This window comes from Girardinichthys multiradiatus, chromosome 24 (assembly GCF_021462225.1).
Source record: "Girardinichthys multiradiatus isolate DD_20200921_A chromosome 24, DD_fGirMul_XY1, whole genome shotgun sequence".
Classification (NCBI taxonomy): domain Eukaryota; kingdom Metazoa; phylum Chordata; class Actinopteri; order Cyprinodontiformes; family Goodeidae; genus Girardinichthys; species Girardinichthys multiradiatus.
The window spans coordinates 16715628-16740836 of NC_061816.1; the positions used below are offsets into that span (position 1 = coordinate 16715628).

The following is a 25209-nucleotide window of genomic DNA, read 5'->3' on the forward strand; positions in this document are numbered from 1 at the left end:
GTCGCAGCTCAGCCTTTCACTGATGACTGGCTTTGGGACACAGAGCTGGTTCTGCCAATACCTTCATAGAGTTCATCAGATTCGCTCCTCACACACCACGTGTGTTTTGTTTTTGTCTGGTTTCTGCTGAAATGTCTTGCGCGTTCCCGACACGGAGGTTATTAATGGGATTTCTCTCTCCGCTGCGTCACCTGAGGACAGCTGGACACTGAGACGTTGGGACTGAATGGATAACATGTCTCCACAACAGCAGCAGGACAGCCTCACCCGGGGCGGGCAGCAGGAAAACAAACGGGTGAGATTTCATCCGTTTTTCATTTTCTAGACCTCAAGATCTGAAATGTTGTGTTTTATATTTTGGGTTGTGGTGCCACTTGGCTCCAGACGCACAGCCATGAATGAATGTTCTTACATCTGCCTGCATTCCTGGCTCTGGTGAGCCTCAACACGGATACGCCAGGGGCGCCTCTAGGAAACTGCGTCAGGGCTGGCTAGATGGGGGTTGCTAATACTTTGGAGGTAGCACCATAATGTAACTTTATGACTAAAAACTCTTAGTTTATAATTTAAACAGTTTCCCCTTTTTCTTTTTCCCACGAACTTTAATTTATGCTATTGCGAACATAAAGTTAGGTTGTTTTTTTTATGTTTTTTTACTTTGCATCGATTTTACTTCCATGACCAGCGTTGAGTTTGGATAGCAAACACTGACAGGATCTGCTTATCCTCTGAGGATATTTGCACCTTTTTCATTCCTCAGAGCATCATAATATGTGACCTACACATAATCGAGCAGGTCTTCTCTTATGCCCCCTTCACCTCAGCTCACCACACGTTTTCTATAAGATTCTAGTCTGGATGCCAAGAAGGCCATTGAAAGAAGTTGTCTTTGTGTGTTAACTTGGCAACATGTTCTGGATCATAACCCCATTGAGAGACCCAGTGAAGAGCCATTTCATTTAACCTGATTTTATTTAAAAATCCAAATATTTCAAAGAGTTCATGATAACGTATACTCTAGCACCGTTCTCAAGACATCCAGGCCCACAGTATCGGAGATTCTCTCCTGTCCTTGAGCTGCTTTTAAACAATCATCCTTTGCTTCACCCCAAATCCAACTGGACTGTGTGCTGCTAAAGTCTCATCTGGGCAGAGCTCATGATTCCAGTTAAATTTTCCAGTAGAGTTTAGCAAACTCCACAAGTTTATGTTTGTAATGGTTGGTCAGAAAGGGCTTTATTCTGGCATCACCCCAAACATTCAGTTGGCTTGCAGATAATGTCTCTTGGTTGTTAACGACACTTGGTGACCCCTAGATGACACTCACACCCTTCTCACTGCACATGGTGGCAGGGTAAATATGCATCCTCTTCCACCCTTGCTTGTCACACGTTCATTTACTTTAAGCAATTATATTATTGCTCTGGTTGTAAATTTAAAGTTCAGTTCTTGTAGCCCCTTCCTAATTTATGTAGATCAACACGTCTGCCTCACTTGAATCACATGTTTTCTTGTCTTTCCCATTTTGAAGAGGGGCTTATATTAATGGGCTTCTGTGTGATGTGACACAGTTGTGGATTACTGATTAAAAATTTACAATCTGATCAATCTGAAAAACATAGTAACCATAGGTAAAGGTTGGATTTTTCTGAACTATTCAGGTAACTTTTCAGATGAATATAATATGTAAATTTATTTTAATGCTTTTTATACAGGGTGCCAATAAACGTGGCTGACACTGTAGGTGGATGTGTCCCTCTGTTTATGAACCTCACAAAATCAATCTAGATGAACTTCTAGCTGATCTAGAATTGGTTAATAGCTCTGCAGCAGAGCATCACCATCTCCCTGAAAGGTTTTTGGTGTATTTTTAGTTCTGAAAGCTAACATTGTGATGCTGTGGCTGGAACATTAGGAATGTTTCACCAGTCTGTGACTAAGTGAAATCAGTGATGTTACACTGAAACGACAGAAATGTGTGGATGTGATTGTTGGTATTTGGACTGAGGAAGACTGATGATCTACCATTGACCCTGTATGTCGTCTGATGGTGGACTTTTTGTAGATGCGAGATCAAGAGCTGCTGGCAGATAAGTCTGCTACCACGTAACTGGTTCTGAGTTCACAACTTTCTGTCTTTTCCTATGCGGTTGGACAGTCGTTCCTTTCACCTGGCTTTTAATTGTGCTCATTGAAACACTAAACTGAATGTAAATATGCAGAGTTGGCTGCTTATATACAGGGTAGAGTTGGTGTTTAGAGCTGCTAGAACGCTTAAATAAACTAGCGATACTCAGTTAAAGCAAGAAACCTTCAAAGTTAAACTTCTTAAACCTTCCAGGTTCAGCTATCATATGAAATAACAGTCTGACCCAAATATGTTGTAATCTGTGCTGTGTATCCAGTCTAGACCCAGATTTTTCTCCACTACCACAATCCAAAACGGTCATCGTCATGGGTGCTCTGAAATGTCACCGCCTTGCAAAAGTATGTACATCCTTTGATCTTTTCCACATATTGTCACATTAAGACCACAAACTCGTATTAATTTTATTGGGATTTTATGTGTTAGGCCAACGGAAATTGGAAGGAAAATAATACATGGCTTTTGAATAAAAAATCAAATCTGAAAACTGGGGCATGTATTTCTGAGTCAATACTTCGTAGACTCCCCATTAATTCCAGTTCCATCTGCAACTCTTTTGTAGTATGACTCTAGCAGCTTTGCCATCTAAAAACTAATTTTTGTACGTTCTTCTTTGTGTAATAGCTCAAGCTCATTCAGATTAGATAGAGAGCGATTGTGAACACAAATTTTCAAGTCTTACCACAGATTCTCAATGGGATTGAGGTATGGACTTTGACTGGGCCACTAAAACACAAATATGATTTGATCTGTCTGTTTTAGCACACCTGATTCAAATGATTGCATTACCTCCTCAGCATGCCATCAAGTGCTGCAGAAGTTAATCATCCATTTATTTAAGTTAGGCGTGCGGCAGCAGGGAAACAACTTAAACATGCAGGGTCCTGAGAACCAGGGTTGAGAAAAACTCATCTAAATCCTTCCATGCTCCATCCATCTTCCCATCAACTCTGACCAAGTTCCCTGTTGAAATGAAGCAGCTCCACAGCATGATGCTGCCAACATTATGTTTCACTGTAGGGATGACATGTAGGTTGATGTGCCATACTTGTGTTCTGGTACACATCGTGTTTTGCATGTAGGCTGAAAAGTTGGACCTTGGTTTCGGTGTCTTCTACGTGGCCTATCTTAAACTGGACATTTTACGGCTCTCTTCCAGCCTCTCTTCCAAGAAAGTCACCACTAATGGTTGTCCTATCAACAGAGTTTTCCACCTGAGATGTGGATCTCTGCAGCTCCCCCCGAGTTACCAACTCCCTTTTGGCTCCTTCTCTGATTATTGCTCTGCTTGCCCGGCCTGTCAGTTTAGGTGGATCTTAATGTCAGGTTATGCATCCCTGTTGTTTTCCATTTTCAGATGATGTATTGAACAGATCTCTGAACAACTTTGTCTCTGATCTGTTCCCTGTGTTCCTTGGTCTTCATGATGCTGTTTGGTCACTGATGTTCTCAAACAAACCTCTGAGAACTTCGCAGAACATCTATTCTTAAACTCGGATTAAATTACGCTCGAATTACACATTTGGTGACTTCAGAAGGCAGTTGGTTGCATTGGGTTTTATTTAGAAGTAGCACAGTAAAGGAGGCTGGATCCCAAAGCTTGCCACACTTTTCAGACTTATATTTGTATAAAATGGTGAAAACCATGTATCATTTTCCTTTCATGTTGTGTTGATCTGTGAAATAAAATCCAAAGAAAACTATTTGAAGTTCGTGGTTGTAATGTGGCAAAAACGTGGAAATGGTCAAGAGGGGGTGAATACTTTTCCAAGGCACTGTGAATCAGTCCTGCATCAGGTGATCGCCACCAAGTGGGTTAATCTGACATACAATGAAAAGGTCTATGTTATGTAATGGCTGTTTGTTCCCCTGCTTTAGTCTCACAAATCCTTTCACAATTAGATTAAATGAAACTTATTGATCCCTGTGGGGGCATGAAGATAATAGGATACCAATATGACAGCAAGCAACAGCAGCTGGGCTTCAGCACAGCAATGATTTGGAAATATATAAATTATGAAAGTTAAATCAGATTGCTTGTTTTTTAGCTTTTTGTGAAATGAAAAACAATACATTTATTACACCAAGGTAAAATTTTGCAAAAAAACTTGATCTCTTTTCAATTCATGCTTTTCTAAAAAATTAAATAAAATGTCGAAGCACTTAACAAAGCAAACAAGTCAAATTATTATTAAATTATATGGGGCCAAACCATCTATTTTGAATGTAATCATTTCCATTCATGCCAGTACAATCCAATCATGTTCAATTCAATTCAAAGATACTTTGTTGTCAAATTTACTTTTATCTAAAGTCTAATTTATTGCTAATAATACAGAACAGTCAAATTCCGTTCATCGTATATAATGAAACATGGCTAAAATGTTACTTAAGGAAGCCGAGATGAAACATTGACTTAGCAGCAGTCCTTACTCCTGGGGTGACAGTGGAGAAGAACCACTTCATTTTAACACGGGGAAAACCTCTAGCAGAACTGGTGTTTGTATATACAGCTGCATTGGATTGTTGAGAGGAAGGAAACCGAACTAGAGACAACACCAAAACAGTTGAAGGAGTACCCTCTATGGAAAAAAAAGAACTGTTCAGAGCATCAGTAATTCCAGAAGAGGAACACTGCTGAACAATGAAGCACTGGTCAAGAAGTACTTTCTAACAGCGAAAGAGAAAATGTAAACAGAGTTGATGGCAGCAAAAACTTCTGGAGAGAAAAAAGCTAAACACAAAAGGACTGGGCCTAGAGTACTTTCTATAAAAATACACTAAAAAAGTATGCAAAGTTGATGGGACTATTAGCTCTAAGAGACAAATAAAGCTGTAGGATGAAAAAGTGGGGCTGAAATACTTTCTAATCAAAATAAAGAGTACAGAGTTGATGGGAGGAGTAGCTCCAGGAGAAACACAGCCAAACACAAAAGCATTGAGGCAGGCATACCTTCTATGGAAAGAAAAATGAAGCATAGAACTTCCTGATTGCTTAGGAGTTAGAAAATATGTCTCACAAGGTGAACAATATTTTGTATCTGCCAGCCATTCCTCTCTGTTTGACACCTTTTTGTTTGTTTGTTTTTAGCGAATGAAGTTTCAGAGTTACCGCCGTCAGTCCGCCCCGTCGCAGGTCATCACCAAGGCTCTCACCAGGTCCAAAACCCTGACCAGGTACTGTCAGAATCATCTAGTGTGCTTCAATCCTGTACTTGGTACATAAAGTTTATGTGAAAGAAGAAAGAAAGTCAGTCTTTACACCAGTCTTCTGGTTTAGATCAGAGCTGTTGATGAACTGAATTGTGGAGCGTCTTACAGTAGGGGATGATGATATCTCCAGACATCTGGCTTGCTTTCCTACAGATAAGGCCACTTTCAGAACTGAACTGATTTCATAGTATTACATGTTCATACTACAGGGGTTGGACAATGAAACTGAAACACCTGGTTTTAGACCACAATAATTTATTAGTATGGTGTAGGGCCTCTTTTTGCAGCCAATACAGCGTCAATTCGTCTTGGGAATGACATATACAAGTCCTGCACAGTGGTCAGAGGGATTTAAGCCATTCTTCTTGCAGGATAGTGGCCAGGTCACTACGTGATACTGGTGGAGGAAAACGTTTCCTGACTCGCTCCTCCAAAACACCCCAAAGTGGCTCAATAATATTTAGATCTGGTGACTGTGCAGGCCATGGGAGATGTTCAACTTCACGTTCATGTTCATCAAACCAATCTTTCACCAGTCTTGCTGTGTGTATTGGTGCATTGTCATCCTGATACACAGCACCGCCTTCAGGATACAATGTTTGAACCATTGGATGCACATGGTCCTCAAGAATGGTTCGGTAGTCCTTGGCAGTGACGTGCCCATCTAGTACAAGTATTGGGCCAAGGGAATGCCATGATATGGCAGCCCAAACCATCAATGATCCACCCCCATGCTTCACTCTGGGCATGCAACAGTCTGGGTGGTACGCTTCTTTGGGGCTTCTCGACACCGTAACTCTCTCGGATGTGAGGAAAACAGTAAAGGTGGACTCATCAGAGAACAATACATGTTTCACATTGTCCACAGCCCAATATTTGCGCTCCTTGCACCATTGAAACCGACGTTTGGCATTGGCATGAGTGACCAAAGGTTTGGCTATAGCAGCCCGGCCGTGTATATTGACCCTGTGGAGCTCCCGACGGACAGTTCTGGTGGAAACAGGAGAGTTGAGGTGCACATTTAATTCTGCCATGATTTGGGCAGCCATGGTTTTATGTTTTTTGGATACAATCCGGGTTAGAACCCGAACATCCCTTTCAGACAGCTTCCTCTTGGGTCCACAGTTAATCCTGTTGGATGTGGTTCATCCTTCTTGGTGGTATGCTGACATTACCCTGGATACCGTGGCTCTTGATACATCACAAAGACTTGCTGTCTTGGTCACAGATGCGCCAGCAAGACGTGCACCAACAATTTGTCCTCTTTTGAACTCTGGTATGTCACCCATAATGTTGTGTGCATTTCAATATTTTGAGCAAAACTGTGCTCTTACCCTGCTAATTGAACCTTCACACTCTGCTTTTACTGGTACAATGTGCAATCAATGAAGACTGGTTACCAGGCTGGTCCAATTTAGCCATGAAACCTCCCACACTAAAATGACACGTGTTTCAGTTTCATTGTCCAACCCTTGTACTTTGCTTAAGACTCTCACAAACGTGCAGAGTTTGAAATGACTGTGCCACACCTCTCAGTGTTAGATCCACTCTAATTGATAATCCTGCTGTTGACAAACTTATCCAAGGATCAGGCGCCTATTAATAGTGTGCCTTTGGACATATGGACTGGGAAAGTGAAGAATAAGTAACCTAATTAAAAAGCTCCTATTGGGGGAGAGGCACACATTTCTGAAGAACATTAACCAACTAAAGACCAGAGATGTTGGGTTAAATCTCTTCAGTGAATTTCAGCTGATTCTACTGATTTGTTATGTGAATGAGTTTATTAATATTTGTCATTGCTAAGCATTAGGCTAAATGCTTAAACCCCATTACCTATTTTAATTTAACAGGGACTACACTAGACATGGGCTGTTTTTTATTTAGAGATGCACCAATCAGATTTGTTTTCTGATTTCCGATATCTGTTTTTGTTTTTGTTTTTTTCGCTTTAGCTGTTTGGCATCATGTTAGATACTGGCTAACATACTATTTATTCCATAGAAAATGTAGATCCTCACTTTAATGCAGATATTTCCAAAAAGCTGCCATCATTTCCATATCCAGCACATTCCATGACAGATGGAGGGTAAAATCTTCTTGTTATCTGCTGAAAATCTTGCTCTCTCTCTCACAGCCTGAATAAACCTCAATATGTCACAGAAAATATGGTTTCCTTTTAAATGACTTCTTTGCTCCTTTACTGTTACTGAAGAATACCAAACTTTGAGTCCCTTAAAAACAACTTTCACTCCAAAGAGTGTTGTCAGCTCCTAGAGTTAAAGTGGCTGTGACACGCTTTTGCCACAAATGCAGAAATTGAAGAAAACATCTTAATATTGTAGGAATTGGGCAGTAATTGACCTTATATTTGCATTAACGACGTGATAAAAGAAGCATATTTTGCAAGTCCAAAGTCGGCCAGAAATGATGTCAAAGGGGAGGTCTCCAGTCATTCATTGTGTGAACATCAATGATAAACGGTTCAGGTTTATCAAGTTGCCAAGTTGCATTAAAAACAGCATTAATAGTGTGAAACAGTGCATTGCTGGGGGAGGCAGCAGTACTACAACAACAGCTGTTAGTCTGCACTACTTTCCTGAAGTGAAGAGGATCAGAGCTGCCTGGATCAGTGCTGGAAAACTAAGGAGGGTCGGATGGGCTGGTCCCACCAAGCACAGCCAGTTTTGATCGGAGGACTTTTCGGCAAACTGCTTCGAACAAGAAACCTCTGAATTCACATGACAAACTATGTCAGAGGTCGGGATTTTTTACAGATGAAGGAACGTGTTGCAGCAGATTCTATAGCCACGCTGTTTGCAGCATCTGATGGGAAAAGATAGCTGTTGCTAAATGGATCAAGGCTCAGCTGGTAAAACATTTCCTTGTTGCCAAAGTATATTTAGATATCATCAGTTATTGTTAATAATCCAAAATTTTTATTTTTTATTAATAATATTCCGAATTTATTGTTAATAAAACAAGATAAATTACATGCACATACAATATATTTAAATCAATGTTTCTCTAAAGATTCTAATATAAAGTTAAATAAAATGACACCAGGTAGTGTCTTCGGATCTTAAATCATCTCTCGTGTCTGCTGCTGCTGCTCCATGCTGCTCAGCTTCGCCTCGGGTTGTGTCACTCAGTGACTTATTTACTGTAACCCTGGATTTACACTGCATCTGATTTGGTCCAGTCCGGTCCCCTGCGAAGCCTGGAGGAGCTCCAAGAACCATACGCAGATCAATAAAAGCCAGTGCTAAATGCGGTAGCAAGTCCAAAACAACCCATTCTGTGGAAGCTAAACCAGTTAAACTGATTCATTTTTTGTTTTATGCATCCAGATATTTTCATGTGTTTTGTTCTGCAATGGGTGAGTACAATGAGTGCAGCGAAGCTTTCTCTGTTTGCTTCATTTGGTGCATTTAATGTTTAATTAATGAAAGCTGACTTTAAATACATTTGGATTTATCATGAAAATTTGATGTCACAGGCACTTTAAGCTAAAATAAAAACCTGCTAAATTTAGTAGTAAGCATGTCTGTTTAGTAGAATAGTTCCGCTGTTGTTTCTTTTTAACAAGCTTAGTTGGTTCATTAGTCAGGCAATGTGTTCGAGCAACCAGCCTGCAGATGGCTACCTAACCAACAGTAAGTGCCTCGCTTTGATAGGAGCGAGTGGTGGTGCTATGTTGGTTTCACAACCAGAAATATTTCTAAACACCTAAATTTGTCAGTTTTTGAGAGAAACTGTAAAAGCGTAGCGGCTTTCTTAAAGCCAGCTTACCAGCAGCGTGCAGCACCAGGCTGTAACCGGCCCTTTACTACTTATTGGAAAAAAAGGGTCCATTCAGGCCAAACGAGGTCCTCATATTTGGAAGACATCTGATGAAGACTCACTGCTTTGTCATATTTAAAACTCCTGATATTTCATCAGCATCAGGCCAATTTACTTACCCTCTTTGAGCCTGGATGAAATAGATCACCTCAAACACTGGACATCTGTGAACATCTTTTAATGGCTTTTCAATGTTGGCCAATTATTGTCTTAACCAAGCGCAGAAAGATATGGGCCTAACATCCAAATGACCCCAATGAAGGCCACAAACCAAAACACATTAGTGTGAATATGTAGTTGGTTCCTCATGGTCTCTTCTTACAACTTGGAATGAAATTTCTAGGAAAGCAAATCTTTCACCCACTGTGGGTTTGGACACCCCAGTAAATGTACCAAAAGGTCAGGCAATGCCCAAAGAGATTCTAAAAACCCAAGAGCTCCATGTCAGATCCTGCAGGCCTCATTTAGTGTGTTAAATTTATGAAAAAAGTATGGCTTGTTTGGAAGGACTAACAGAGAAAAACTTTTTTTTAAACTAATTTGACAGCACGACTCGGGTTTGTAAACTTGCATCTGAATGATGCCCACACTTCTGTAACAATGTTCAGACAAATTACACCACAGTAGATGTTTGTCCATAATGTGCTCTGCCAAACAATATATCAGTAGTTTATGCCAGCTGTCAAGCACGGTGGTGGAGGGGTAAAGGTGTGGGCTTGTTTTGGAGTTGAACTTGAACTCTAACTCAAATCACTGCTGATAAAGGTGGTTCTACACCGATTAAATCATATTGTGTACTTAGATTTTAACCCACAGCATTTCCATTTAGCTTTGTGGACTTTATTTGAGATTTAAATCATTTCAGAACGTGGTAATGTCCAGACAACAGTTATCTCTTCTATAGAATTGAAAGTAGGTGTACTTTCTATTTACCATGGCTGTAAATGAAAGCAGTGAGTAAGCTGCTGCACAGCGTTATGCGGCAGTCATGTTGCTTACCAGAACTGGACAGATCCGATCCGAGAGTCTGTGGTTACATGGGTTTAACCAAAGGGCACCTTTTTAATGTTGTTTGCACATACAGGGGTTGGACAATGAAACTGAAACACCTGGTTTTAGACCACAATGATTTATTAGTATGGTGTAGGGCCTCCTTTTGCGGCCAATACAGCGTCAATTCGTCTTGGGAATGACATATACAAGTCCTGCACAGTGGTCAGAGGGATTTTAAGCCATTCTTCTTGCAGGATAGTGGCCAGGTCACTACGTGATACTGGTGGAGGAAAACGTTTCCTGACTCGCTCCTCCAAAACACCCCAAAGTGGCTCAATAATATTTAGATCTGGTGACTGTGCAGGCCATGGGAGATGTTCAACTTCACGTTCATGTTCATCAAACCAATCTTTCACCAGTCTTACTGTGTGTATTGGTGCATTGTCATCCTGATACACGGCACCGCCTTCAGGATACAATGTTTGAACCATTGGATGCACATGGTCCTCAAGAATGGTTCGGTAGTCCTTGGCAGTGATGCGCCCATCTAGCACAAGTATTGGGCCAAGGGAATGCCATGATATGGCAGCCCAAACCATCACTGATCCACCCCCATGCTTCACTCTGGGCATCCAACAGTCTGGGTGGTACGCTTCTTTGGGGCTTCTCGACACCGTAACTCTCTCGGATGTGGGGAAAACAGTAAAGGTGGACTCATCAGAGAACAATACATGTTTCACATTGTCCACAGCCCAAGATTTGCGCTCCTTGCACCATTGAAACCAACGTTTGGCATTGGCTTGAGTGACCAAAGGTTTGGCTATAGCAGCCCGGCCGTGTATATTGACCCTGTGGAGCTCCTGATGGACAGTTCTGGTGGAAACAGGAGAGTTGAGGTGCACATTTAATTCTGCCATGATTTGGGCAGCCGTGGTTTTGTTTTTTGGATACAATCCGGGTTAGAACCCGAACATCCCTTTCAGACAGCTTCCTCTTGCGTCCACAGTTAATCCTGTTAGATGTGGTTCATCCTTCTTGGTGGTATGCTGACATTACCCTGGATAATGTGGCTCTTGATACATCACAAAAACTTGCTGTCTTGGTCACAGATGCGCCAGCAAGATGTGCACCAACAATTTGTCCTCTTTTGAACTCTGGTATGTCATTCATAATGTTGTGTGCATTTCAATATTTTGAGCAAAACTGTGCTCTTACCCTGCTAATTGAACCTTCACACTCTGCTCTTAGTGGTGCAATGTGCAATCAATGAAGACTGGCTACCAGGCTGGTCCAATTTAGCCATGAAACCTCCCACACTAAAATGACAGGTGTTTCAGTTTCATTGTCCAACCCTTGTAGGTTCTAACCTTTAGCGCAGCCCCAGCCTTTATCCTTTTAACTTCAGTTGCATATCTCTGCCTGTTTTACGCCACAGAAGTTAAATGTGTTACCTGCAGTGTTAAGACTTCTTCAGTGGAGGGTTTTATATGAGGAAATCTGAAGGGCAGTTTTATAGTTCAGAGGAAAAAGCTCCTCTTTTTACACTATACAGAGTCCAAGTGTCGTCCCTGAGGGGGATTGGATCATCTGTTTCTATTTGTTTCAATTCCAGAGAAAGTTTCCTGGTTCCTGCATGTCCAGAAACCTGTCCGTTAGTCCAGTCCTTTCTGACCGGCTCTGAGCGGTTCTTCCTCCTCTACGGACACGCCCAGTTGAAGACAGGCATGCAGACCCAGGACAGGCATCTCTTCTTGTTCAGTGACGTTCTGGTGATTGCCAAAGCCAAGTAAGCACCAACAACTAGTGTGCATTTTTGTCTTTGTGTGTTTTGTTGCATCAGTCAGTGTGTGTGTGTGACAACTCTGTCTCCAGGTCAGCCAACAACTTCAAGCAGAAAGCCCAGGTGTGTGTGTGTGAGATGTGGACGGCAGGCTGTATGGATGAGGTGTGTGAGGGAAGCACAAACCCGGAGCAGAGCTTCGTCATGGGCTGGCCCACCTGGAACTGTGTCGCTATGTTTAGGTAACACACATTTACACTGAAAACCAATAATCCACACATTTATTGTGTCAACACAGATTACATGGAGGATCACAAACAGAGGAACTCTGAGCTTAGCTCTGTCTGAATTACCTGAGTTTTTTGCTTTTAAGGGCAATCTATACATTTTCAATAGGGGTTGAGGTTAATGATCGTCTACTGTATCAGAATCAGAATCAGAATCAGAAAAGCTTTATTGCCAAGTACGTTTTTGGACATACAAGGAATTTGTTTTGGCGTAGTCGGTGCAATACAGTACAAATTAAACAGTACAAACATATCTACAATATAATATAAATATATGTGCACAGTTTTAAGTGAGTGAGAGTAAATGTAGAGCAGTATAAGATGCAAGAGCAATACAACAGTGCAGGTGATCATTGTGCAAGTAAAGCAGTGCAAGTAAGCAGGAGTCCAAGCTGAGCGTTAATGTAACGCATAGAGTTACAGGTTACAGGTGTCCTGTCAGCAAAAAAAGGGGGGGTGTGGGGGAAAGGGAGAGTGTCAGGGTGGTTTCCGGGCTTTGTTAACCAGGCTGGTGGCAGATGGGAAAAAACTGTTCTTGTGGCGTGAGGTTTTGGTCCGGATGGACCGCAGCCTCCTGCCAGAGGGGAGAGTCTCAAAGAGTCTGTGACCGGGGTGGGAGGGATCAGCCAGAATCTTCCCTGCCCGCTTCAGGGTCCTGGAGGTGTACAGTTCCTGGAGCGACAGTAGACTGCAGCCAATCACCTTCTCAGCAGACCGAATGACACGCTGCAGCCTGCCCTTATCCTTGGCTGTAGCAGCGGCGTACCAGATGGTGATGGAGGAGGTGAGGATGGACTCAATGATGGCTGTGTAGAAGTGCACCATCATAGTCTTTGGCAGGTTGAATTTCTTCAGCTGCCGCAGGAAGAACATCCTCTGCTGGGCTTTCTTGATGAGGGAGCTGATGTTTGGCTCCCACTTGAGATCCTGGGAGATGATGGTTCCCAGGAAGCGGAAAGATTCCACAGTGTCAATTGTGGAGTCACAGAGGGTGATGGGGGCAGGTGGGGCTGGGTTCTGCCTGAAGTTCACAACCATCTCCACTGTCTTTAGAGCGTTGAGCTCAAGGTTGTTCTGGCTGCACCAGTCCAACAGATGGTCCACTTCCCATCTGTACGCGGACTCGTCACCATCAGAGATGAGTCCGATCAGGGTGGTGTCGTCCGCAAACTTCAGAAGCTTGACAGACTGGTGACTGGAGGTGCAGCTGTTGGTGTACAGGGAGAAGAGCAGAGGAGAGAGAACACAGCCTTGGGGGGAACCGGTGCTGATGGTCAGGGAGTCAGAGACGTGCTTCCCCAGCCTCACGCGCTGCTTCCTGTCAGACAGGAAGTCAGTGATCCACCTGCAGGTGGAGTCGGGCACACTCAGCTGGGAGAGCTTCTCCTGGAGCAGAGCTGGGACGATGGTGTTGAAGGCAGAGCTGAAATCCACAAACAGGATCCTGGCATAGGTTCCTGTGGAGTCCAGGTGCCGGAGGATGAAGTGAAGGGCTAGGTTGACTGCATCATCTACAGACCTGTTGGCTCTGTAGGCAAACTGCAGGGGGTTCCAGTTTTGATGTTTAAGAGCATTGTCTGGCTTTAACGTCAAATTATGCCCTGCTGTCAGGCATATAGCAGTTCATTTGAAGGTGGAAATTTACCCAAGTATTGGTGGGGTGTACATATATATATTTGAGTCTCTAGGTATCATTTTGACTAAATTTTGTGCACCCAATTCTAATATTTAAAACCACAGAGGTTCTTTCTTGTACAATGATTTCTTCTGTGTAAACCTGCTGATATGTCTAAATTGTCACTGTTATGTTCATCAATCTTCATGCTTCCTTCCAGCTCAGCTGACCAGAAGGAGAGGTGGCGCTCCCTCCTTAAGAGGTAAACTACCCTTGAACATCCCTTGACATTTTCCAACAGTATATTTTCTAGGTTTTTATGTCATAGACCAACACAAATTGTCATTTTCAGCATCCAGCCTGTTTGTGTATGTCTCTGCAGTCGGATAAAGGAAGAGAAAGAGAAGGAAGAGCCTAAAACCATCCCTCTGAGAGTGTACGGGAAGGGACTGAATACTTTTGCTGTTGTGAGTTTGATTCAAGATGTTGGCACCAGAACGTTACGCCTCATTGATCCTCTGTCTTAGTATTCTGTATGTCTGCTGACCTCTCTGATCAGACCAAGACCCTTCCTGTCAGCAACTGGGATTCAGCCAATGAAGTGATCCGTCTGGCCCTGCAGCAGTTCGGCATTATCGTGAGTAAACCAGGAGAATCCTCCACGTCCTGGAGGAACATTGTAGTTGGTTTGTTCATATTTACAGATGCAGTTCAGGCAAAAGACATCACAGTTTCTCCCCAGCAGCCTAAAAAGACACGCAGAATTGAACAGAAAGCATGTTTCTCTTACAAGCCCTGTAGTCACGTATCAGTCTGGCAACCCATTTGTGAGCAGACAGAATGCGATTATTTGTTGCACCTTAGCCTCCTAAAATATCTGTTTTTCCTCACAGTTTATCTGTTGTTCTCAGGGAAATGTCAAAGACTTCCAGCTGTGGGTCATCTCCAAGAGAGACAACACACCTTATCCTCTCATTGGTGAGCTACAAACTGTGCTAGTGGTTTCTGCTCATGCCTGGAAGTTTTTTTTTTTCTCAAATAACATGTATACTAGTATGACTTTTATGGAAATGTCCCATTACTGGGATACATCATTTCGTCCCTTTACTCTGAAATCCCAATTAAATACATAGAAGTATGAGGTTGTAACATGTACCAGTTGATACTCTTGCAAGGCTCTGCATCATTTGACCTCCATCTCTTTCTGTATCAGAGGAGCCCACACTAGTCCCATTCAGTCACAGTAAAGTGTGACTGAGCTTCAGGGGAGAGAAGAGGACTGTTGATGTTTTATATTATACGTTTACTGAAGGAGTTCTGCCATCTCCTCGTCTCAGGTCACGAGTATCCCTTCAGTATCCAGATGAGTCATGTGAGAAACTCGGCGGTTCATGGAGGAGGCCGGGACGTTGCAGCGCCACCTGCAGACAGACAGATGGCCATGCAGATGCAGGTGTACAAGCAGTGTCAGTTTATCCTAAAGCCTCGCCCTGTGGAACCACCTCAGCAGCACCTATCAGCAGGTAAAGTGTGGTTTTCTACTTCCTCTGGGTTGTTTGTAGAAATAAAGAAAACGTTCCTCATGCTTTCTGGAACGTTGCCCTTGCTTCAGATTTCTCCCAGAAGTCATTCAAAAGGAGGCATTCGCTCATCACCTGGGCCTTCTGGAGAGGCTCCTCATCTCACCTTAATGAGATGTCGCTGGCCGGAGCTGCTCGAGGCTGCTTGTTTGGTCAGCCGCTCAGCTCCATCTGTGTGGAGGACGCCCTGCCCAAGCCTGTCATGGTTAGTGGCACCTCTGATGAACACATACAGTGCCTTCAGTACTACTGGTACACCTGGTAAACCTTACATAATGTCAAACTGAAAAATGTAAAGAAATCCAACCTTTAAGGTTAGTTCATTTTAACCATTGTTAACAGGTCCACAGCATCACACATCCTCAACTGTATTTAACAGTGGCCATCAGGTCCTTTTTTACGTTTTTGTCCTCTGTTTCATACCAGACCCACCTAGAATGTCTAAGCTCCCAATTCTAGTTAAAGTCCCAGCAAATCTGAATAAACTCCACCTTTATGTTTGTGATGGTAGGCCAGAGAGGGTTGTTCTCATCCAGCCTTGATTGTCACGAACCTTTTACCACTTCCTCCTCAGGACATGCTCATGTTTCTGTACCACGAGGGGTCGTGGACACGGGGGATCTTCCGCAGGTCTGCGGGAGCTCGGGCTGTTAAAGAGCTAAGGGAATCTCTGGATGCTGGACAGTTTCAGCTTCCTCTCACCCGGGACCACGTCTTCATCATCGCTGGAGTCTTTAAGGTATTAACTCCTCAGTATTCGAACCCCTTCAAATTTCATCACCTTACAACCACAACCGTTAATGTATTTTAATGGGTGATATATCAACACACAGTAGTGTGTTATTTTAAAGTGGCAGAAAAATTACATGATTTTATTGTTACTTTTTTGCAAATAAAATCCGAAAAGTGTGGCGTGCATTGCCTGCAGGGCAATCTTGTGACGGATCCTCACCATCCTACTGTAGCTGTTTGTTTAGGGTTGTTGTCCTGCTGGAAGGTGAAGCTCTACTTCAGTCTTCTGCAGCTTGTATAACAGGTTTCTTCTAGGATTGTTGTTTATTTAGCTCCATCTATCTTCTCATCACCTCTGAGGAAAAGCTTCCCAGCAACATGATGGTGTTTTCAGGGTTATGTGCAGTTAGTTTTCCACACAGTGATTTCAGTCTGAGCTCTTCAGAGCACCTTTCTCCTCATGTTTGCTGTCAGAACAGATGTGGTAAAACTGAGATTAAATGACAGCCAGGTAGACTCTTTACTAATTATGTGACTTCTAAAGGCGGCAGTGTTGCTACTCGTCTAGCTTCACTGTTTCTCACTTGCACCATCCTACATCTCTATGTCCCTAGCAGGTCCCTAAGGGCATGTGACCAAGGCCTGCTTATTGCGCCACAAACCAGGCTGATAACCAAAGGACCTTCTCAGCAGTACCTGAAGTTTTGGAAGTGGGAAATAACCCGTCTCACGCCTTGCTTGCTTTACTTGTTTGTGGTTTTATTGACCCACATCTGTAAGCAAATTAATCAGCTTTAATTTCTGCTCAGCCTCAGTGGGAGTCTCTCTGCAGTGAAGTTTTAGCAGGACAAGCTGTTCACAGCAGAGGAGCCTGGATAGTCTTAATATAATCTGGATTATCATCTCTTAGCATCTGGACAGATAACAGTCTCTGCACGAGAGAATAAACTGTCATGTCTCCACACAGCAGCATTAGAGGCTTCTCATTTGTCTGCTGTACTTATCTATCTTGAAATCTCTTTCTTGCAGTCATGTCCTTCCATTATGCAGCTCCACAGAGACCCCTGAAGGTGTCCCGTGGTATCACACGTGAAGATAATGGTGTGTACTTTCTATCACGGCATGTCTCCAGGACTTCCTGCGCAGAATCCCTGGCAGTTTATTGGGCTGTGACGTGTATGAGGAATGGTTGGATGTGCTGGAGGAGGAAGAGGAGGAGGAAGAACAGGTCCAAGACATAAAGAGGTAACAGGTTCTCCACAGTTGAACATCACTCAAAAACACAGTTTGAGGGTTTTTTTTGCATACTCTCTGCAGGATGATTCGTCGAATGTCAAAAGAGAACGCGCTGCTGCTCCGCTACCTGTTGGCCATGCTGCACGCCGTCCAGGCCAACGCTCAGGAGAACCAGATGACGAGTTTTAATCTGTCAGTGTGCATTGCTCCCAGTTTGCTGTGGTCTCCTGGAGCGCCCTGTAGTCCTGAGGTGGAGGGAGAAGGAACTAAAAAGGTGAAACTAATATTGTTTTGTTTTTTTCTTTTTTACATGTTGCAGCCACAAACTTCAGCAAACAAACAAAGGAGTGCATACTCGTGAGGTGGATGGAAAATGGCAGCCTGAGTACAAATACATGTCGATACTTTGGATTACCACCTTCTGCTGTTATTATAGCTCTATCCCCACAGCATGATGCTGCCACCACCACGCTTCATGTTGGGGATGGGGTGTTTTCCATGTAGGCTAGAAAGTTTCATGTTGGTCCAATCTGATCAGGCCTCCTGGTTCCACATGTTTGTTGTGTTCCCTATGTGGCTTGCGCTGAAGGAACTCTTTAAGTTCAGAGTTCCTGCACAGTCGGGATAGTCTGTCTCAGAGGTGTCCTTTGATATTTGGAAGTAAATTGGATCAGAACAGTTACAGGAGCAATATGAAAACAATACAGCTAGTTTTGTTTGTGGAGCTGTAATCTTCTGACCTGGGATTAGAGTAACTGTGTTTTGCGTGCACTGCAAGTTAAAAACCAAACTGTATATTAAGTTACAAAACATTCTGAAACATCAACTCATTGCAAAACCTTTAAACCACATTAAGCGATTTTTTTTATTGGAATGTCAGGTTTTAACGAGGCTAAAGGGTTTAAATTTAGAAGTCTGACTTTTTCAAATGTAGGTTAAGCAGAGAAAGTGTTTCAGATTGTATTAATCCTCTTGATGTCAAATAGCTGCTTAAAAAATGACACAGAAAATGACTTTTCTTTTGGCTTCAAAAAATACAAAGATTTTTATTGTCTTGTTTTTACTGATTGAATGTCCACACCTGTCTTTGGTGCCTCTTGTGCTGCAGGTTTGTGAGCTGGTGAAGTTCATGATTGAACACAGCGTGCAGATCCTGGGTGAGGACTCCTCCTCCCTGTTCGGGGGGCCTCCACAGAGACGCAACAGTGAGGAGAGCGGATCAGGTAAACAATGTGACTAAGAAGACTAACTGCAGGTTGCAAAGTTCTCCTTTTTTTTTAAAATAGTGAGAACATGTACAGTTCTGGTCAGAAGTTTACATACACTCATGGGTAGGAACATCATCATTAAGTTAGCATTTTTAATGAACAATTTGAACAGTTTTTCTTCCCAAATGCAATGAGCTTTAAACACAAGATCTGGGCTCACAATTATAATGTATTGTGGGTTTTCTCCAGTCCACACAGGATCAAAATTACACCTAGAGTCTCAAATATATAGATACACCCCCCACTAATATATAGCTACACGTCCACTAGCAAGTCTTACCCAGACCACAAGCTTCTGGCATTATTCTTGCTGGACATTCAACCACTCCTCTTGGTACAACTGGTTGCTGTCCTGCCACAGACTGTGCCTTTAAGCATGAGGTCGGGGTCATCCCAAACACTATTTGGATGATTCCAGGATTGTTGTCTTGTTAAACCAAGTTTAAACATCTAGTTTGCTGAATTATGTGGAAGAATGTGGAGAAAGTCCACCATGTACAACGCACCAGTACCTCTGGAAGCGAAACAGCCTCACAGCATGATGTTATTGGGTTTTTCAGTTTAAAACGCTCACATTGATTCCTCCAAACATTCATATTTTCATTATGACCAAATGGTGTTACAATGAAATGTTTTCGAGCCGGCACTTCTTTCCTGGTCAGCAACCTCTCAGTCCAGACTGTTTATCTATCTTCCCTGTAGACAGAGGCACTGGGTTTCCAACATCCTCCAGTTCATAAGCTTTTACCCTGGCAGTTGCTGATGATTTCAACCAATTCCCTATCATCAGGGTGTGACCGTTTAGTTAGATGGTTGAAACATGGACACAATTTGGTGTATTATGTCAGAAGCTTACTAGGGGATTTTAATCAAATTAGGACATTTCACAATGAATTGTTTTTGAAATAGCTGTAGAATCACACCAACTTGAAAACAAAATTACTCTGAGATTCATGTCTGTAGTTTCTGATGTTTGGTTTTTATCTCCATGAAGGAGGAGACAAAGGAACTTAGAAGAGAGACAATGTTTCATTAAAATATTTTAGTACATTATAATAATCAGGTTGTCCTCTTTAAACATTAGAGTCCTGGGTTTACCCTCTGACCGATTCGTCCTACGACAGTTTGGAGAACGAGTTGGACGACAGCAGCGGGGGCTCACCAGGTTTCTGCAGCAGAAGACCCCTTCGACCCAAACCTCTGCAGAGCAGCCTGGACTCCATCCTAACATTCAGTGACTACGACCAAGACACTGAGCCAGAGGTGCCTCTCAGCAAGGCTGAAGCCCTGCTAGGTGTCAGGCTGCACTCAGCAGAGAGATGCAAGAGGAAGGATATTCCAGCTGTGGAGATCTCACCCTCCCTGGACTCTCTGTCCCGGGAAGCTCGGCATTCCCAGAGGCGGAGCTCAGAGCCGGCTATTGTGTATGCTGCCAAGTTCTGCCCATACATGTCAGGCAGTACAGATGGACTCAGTGGTGAGGAGGAAGAAGTACTCGCCAAAAGGCAGAGCAACTATAAGTCCAGAGGTCGGACCATGAGGAGTGGAGCTGCTTTGGGGACCACCTCATCAAGTTTGTCATCTACTCTCAGCTCTCCAGCGCACACCCGCTCCTCCTTGGACTCTCTGGACTCACTCAGCACAAACCCAACCAAACCAACACATCCACCATCCAGCTCTGCCCTCCCTACTCCGGCCCCGAGCATTATTTCCAAAGACCCTCTCCACAGGGGGGCGGTGAAAGGCTGCATAGGTCTGCACCCAAACTCATGGCTGAAGAAAGACCGGAGGCTGTCACTAACTCAGCTAGAGAGCTTGGAGAAGGAAGAAGACGACAGGACGCAGGTCAGTGGGAAACCATTTCTTCCTCACTCTACTTAGTTTCAGACAACAGTGTCCTGTCCTGTTCTGTCCAAAGGTTCTATTTGTTTAAGCCCATATAGTTCATCTTTTAAGCTAAGGTGGCTACATGGGTTTTACAGTGCGTCTAGAAAGTATTCTCACCTATCAAGCTCCATCAGGTTGGCTGGGAGACGTCTTTCAGTCCTTTTCAAGTCTGGAGTCTGGCTTGGCCACTCCTTTGAGATCTTGGTTTACCTGCTGAAAAATAGACGGCTGCTCCAGGATGTCTCTGTACATTGTTGCATTCATCTTTCCTTCTATCCTGACTAGTCTGACAGGTCCTGCTGCTAAAAACATCCACATAGAATCATGTAGAAACTTTAGAAAAGAGATTAATTTGCTACCATTTGAAAAAATGCTGTAACATAACTAAACGTGCAGCACTGTGAATACCATCCAGATACCCTGTATAACATGTAGCCATAAAGTAACACTGCCCCCATGTGGCTTAAAATATCGAAAAATTCAACCTGTAATCTGAGGTATAATAATAATCCATGAGGTGTAAAACCTGACACAGAGGCCAATTTACTCCTAAAAATGAGAGACAAGAGAACATTCAAGTTAGCCAGATGTTTGTTGATCAGAAGGAGGAAGCTAAAAGAAAGTAGCTACTTGTTTCTCTAGCCAGAGAGATGATCAATAAGTTTAAAACTCTGTGCCTTGGTCAGATGAGTCTAAGGTTGAGTGTCTCAGGAACAAACGATGAATATGTGAAATGGCACCTAAGGCCCTTATGTTAGGTATGGTGGAGGATTTGTGATGCTGTGGGCCTGTTTATCATGGCATCTCTGTAATACCAGGTTTTAAACCAAAAGTGGGTCGTCGTTGGGTCTTTCACCAGGAATATAAGCCAAAAAATGGCCAGATGTCTATTCCCGCCCAAGTTTGGTGTAGGATTTCCCCTGCACAGGTCATTAGGGCAACACAGAGACAACTGGACTTTGACCCTTAACGGGGCAAGCATGCAGAAGGACCCTAGGCTAGAAGAAACCCAGAATCTTTTTGCCCCAAGGCAACAGTCCCAACAACTGCACCTCAGAAATGATGCACACACGTTGCCTTCGTAAATGGCATGTCCTCTTGTCTTACCTGTTATGAAGAACATCTAAGAGAAATGGGGCTCTGTGTGATATTTATAACTGAGGGAAACAAAAAGTCACTGATTACTAATTCAAAGTAACTAGATACTGATCAGTTTTTAAAAAATGACTCTTCCCCTCCACTAAATAAATGCACTCAAATTTTTCAGCGTTAGATGAACAATAAAAGATGAATTATTTCTAAGGCTTTTCAAACGTCTTGAAAACATTTTAAATTCTCTTAACAGATGTTAGTGATGAATAAATCTGCTTTCAGGGTGGAGCAGCTGAGAAAGGATCAACAAAACTGATCTCAAACAACCAACCTAAAGTCAAAACATCCCGCAGAGGCTCAAAGGACACAGGAGAAAAAGGGAACATCCGACACCCTAAACAAGAACCCTCCAGCCCTTCATTGCTCCAAAGGGCAGCAGGGAGCCTCCGATTTTCCAAACCCACCAGGCTCCAGTCCCCAGAATCAGCTCTGACCGTCCAGATCAGCGACATGAACACCAACCCTGGAGGTGACATCACCATAAAGAGGTGCGAAGCGCCTGAAATAAAGCAGCAGCCATTATTTTACAAGCACAGCGGGCCGTCTCTGTCCCTGTTCAGACGACAAAAGGCTCCCACGGTGGAGGACAGGAACAGCCGGCTGTACCAGCGACGAGGTTCTGAACCAGAGCGACAGGTTGCTGATCGAGCCTCCACCTTCACACGGGTGAGGCTGCCCAGCGACCCGGGACTGAAGCTGTCCGATGCGGATCAGCATGGTCGTTTCTGCCTCTCCCCCTGCGCCACAAAAGCAGTGAGGGACTATTTCTCTTCCCACCCTCGCAGCAATCCTCAGAGCACCCAGCAGGTGGCGCTCACCCTGGTGGAGGGTCAAAGGGGGGAGTGGTTAAAGAGATGCAGTGATCCCACAGTGGAGCCAGATTTAGAGCAGCTTCTGTTTGCTGAAGAGTCCTATGTCTGATTGTAGGGAAATAAGAGCAGAGATACACAACTCAGCATCTACCCACACTGTTGCTATCGTCACTCTATGCCCTTTAACTCGCTTCATCTAAATAAAGAAAATATTTCTTTAGAATCATTCAAATAAATTTCCAACACTTATCTGCTACTGTAGCACAAGGAAGACAAGGAAAGTTTCACTTGCAGGTTGCTTAGTGCCTTTAAGGAAAAGAGGTTCATTTTTATCTCTCTGTAAGATTGTAGTACGCAGATAATAGTAGACAGTTTTCTATTAGTTGTTGACATATTGGTGTCGTGACAAAAAAACCGCCAACTTTAAAAGTACCTGGTGTTGCCTTCTTTTACTATTAATGGTTGTCATTGGACTGTATGGTGGCGCTGTAAACTAGACTCATGAGCAGGCAAATATTCAGACATCTTTAACTTTGCATATTTTGTCAGATTATAACCACAAAGTAGCATCTAATTGTGAAGTGGAAAGGAGCTGGATTTTATTTAGGGTATCATATTTAAAGAGGCTAATACAGATGTATGCCACAGTTCTCAGATTTGTTGGTGAAAAACCTTACCTCTACTTTAAAGTACTACTTCTTGTTGCTCCATCATATAAAATGTATTAGAAATATTTACCTTCTTCAGCTTTTTGATGTTAAGACTTTACAGGACAGTGTGTGCTGTATGGTGACAGTACAGACAGAGCATCTGTGGGCAACACATAGGAAATCCTTCAAAGTTTACATAAACTGTTAATAGTGTAAAAAAGCTGCTCTGCATAGAAATGTATCCTGATCTAGCTTGTTGCTCATGATATCCTTCCTGTTAGCCACTCAAGTTATTTTTACATTTAAAGGAGCAACACGTTGCTTTAGAGTTAATCGTTTTCATCTGGGCCTGATCCACTTTTAATCGCTTGCGTTCTATGTTAGGCAGATTCAAGTTCTTAAAAGAAATCCCTGGTTTTTAACTTCCTTAAACTGTAAAAATGAAATTGGCACTGAGTTCAAATGTTAAATTAGCTAATATAAGTTTTAAAATGATGAGTCTGATTCAGAAACCATTTGTTAGAAAGATGATTTTTTTTTATTTCTCTTTTTATACACCGGTGTGTCCTAGGACTTAATTATTATTAAGGCAATACATTGTTTACATTATTTGAAGACTGCAAGTTGACATGACTAACTTTGGTCACATTAGCAATGATGACATAGAGCATTTCTTAGACCTAATGTTAAAATTAGGAGACCAGATTATGACATTTAACTCATCTAGACAGCAGTTTATAACTCAAATATGTTTGATTTTATACTAGAGACATGTTTCTGTAAAAAACGCTGGATACAGTTCGCTTTTTACTCTAGAAAAATGGTTTTATTAAACAAAAACAACAAAAAACTGCACGGCAGTTCAGTGGCAGCCCACAGCATCACTGATTTACACCCACCATTGTGCATTCATGTTGTATCCTCTCTTCTGTGGATGTTCCTGACCTGCAGCATCCCAGTTTAAGCAGAGCCGTCTTTGGTTTGCCGGATGTCTGCGACGCTCTCTGGAACTCTGGCCACCATGCCCTCCAGAGACTTCGTCAGGCAGATCTGGCAACCCAGACGAGATCTGGAGCAGAAAATAAAGCCGGATTAACATGGTTCCTACACATTGATTTCTAAATTTCACACTTATACAGACTGACATTTTTTTTCTTCTTCTAGAGATTCTTATAACATTATCAACGATTGAGTACAGAATGTAAACTGCTAGACTAGTATTTTTATCTGTAGTTCCCACCTATAACAAAACAACAACCTTATAGGGGCTGTTACAGCCATTTCCTGTTTTCTGGCACCTTTAATAGCCTGTAATAAAGCACAGTCTTGGTACATTTAATTTGTTTGTGAAATAAATCCAAAACAAACAGTTTTAATACCGTGTTTGGCTAATTAAAGACAGTTTAAAAGGACCACAGGTCTAGTTTAGCCTGATTGTGAAGTTGTAAAATGTCTGATTTTGACTGTGTGATTCGGTCAATAAGACAAAAACCCAAATGCTGATAGATAAAATGTTTAAGTCAAGGAGTGTTGTGGCAAAGCATCATCTAAATACAAATCAATGTAACCCAACTAATTAAGTGCTATTAAGTTGTTGCTCTTTTCAAAACTTCCAGGGAACTTTGGGTTAAGATTTTTTGTTTACTAATCAGATGTTCATATCTTGAAATTGTTAATGTAGAACATAAACTAAATTATCTAGTTCTTATCTGCGCACAGACAAAAAGCAGTTTTGACAAATGAAATCTTCATCTGAAAAGGGAAAATGGTATCCAAGACCCTGTGTGAGAAACCCGATAACTTGTTGTGCCACTCTTGGTGGTAACAGTTCTGATAAATGATAAAAGTCTTTACTGTGGAGGAGTTTGCTCTATTCTTCCCTGCAGAGTAGTTTTCATTCAGCCACACTGGATGAACGGTCTGTTAAATGTTATACCATTGCATCTCAATCAGATTTTAATCTGAACTTTGACTAGGCCACACCATAACCTTCATTTTCAGGGGCTGACTTGCTG

General features: G+C 42.6%; 2 protein-coding genes across 3 annotated transcripts in view; one reads left to right on the forward strand and one right to left on the reverse strand.

Moving 5' to 3' along the window:
- LOC124861669 (rho GTPase-activating protein 20-like) lies at window positions 1–24037 on the forward strand. 2 transcript variants are annotated; one of them, XM_047355564.1, is made up of 16 exons: window positions 1–295; window positions 5238–5323; window positions 11808–11981; window positions 12068–12217; window positions 14098–14139; window positions 14230–14344; window positions 14437–14514; window positions 14789–14855; window positions 15215–15400; window positions 15490–15662; window positions 16032–16196; window positions 17322–17434; window positions 17507–17699; window positions 18534–18648; window positions 19778–20538; window positions 21955–24037. In XM_047355564.1, exons 1-16 carry the CDS (start codon window positions 227–229, stop codon window positions 22651–22653), a joined length of 3186 nt encoding a protein of 1061 aa, XP_047211520.1. In that variant the 5' UTR covers window positions 1–226; the 3' UTR covers window positions 22654–24037. The 2 variants fall into 2 exon arrangements, with proteins under 2 accessions (XP_047211520.1, XP_047211521.1); XM_047355565.1 differs by having other exon boundaries at window positions 2–295; window positions 14260–14344.
- LOC124861671 (adrenodoxin-like) overlaps window positions 23710–25209 on the reverse strand; it is a 10833-nt gene continuing 9333 nt past the window's right edge. The window contains exon 4 of the mRNA XM_047355567.1: window positions 23710–24263. Within this exon, the coding sequence (XP_047211523.1) occupies window positions 24155–24263 (109 nt within the window). The 3' untranslated portion in view covers window positions 23710–24154. The remainder of the gene's footprint in view (window positions 24264–25209) is intronic.

Bases quoted from the DNA above. Each gene is read 5' to 3' on its own strand.
- LOC124861669 (XM_047355564.1), top strand. From the start codon at position 227: ATGGATAACATGTCTCCACAACAGCAGCAGGACAGCCTCACCCGGGGC. The intron at 14,515-14,788 runs GTGAGTAAACCA...TGTTGTTCTCAG, and splicing joins TGCAGCAGTTCGGCATTATC to GGAAATGTCAAAGACTTCCA. The intron at 17,700-18,533 runs GTGAAACTAATA...CTTGTGCTGCAG, and splicing joins AGGGAGAAGGAACTAAAAAG to GTTTGTGAGCTGGTGAAGTT.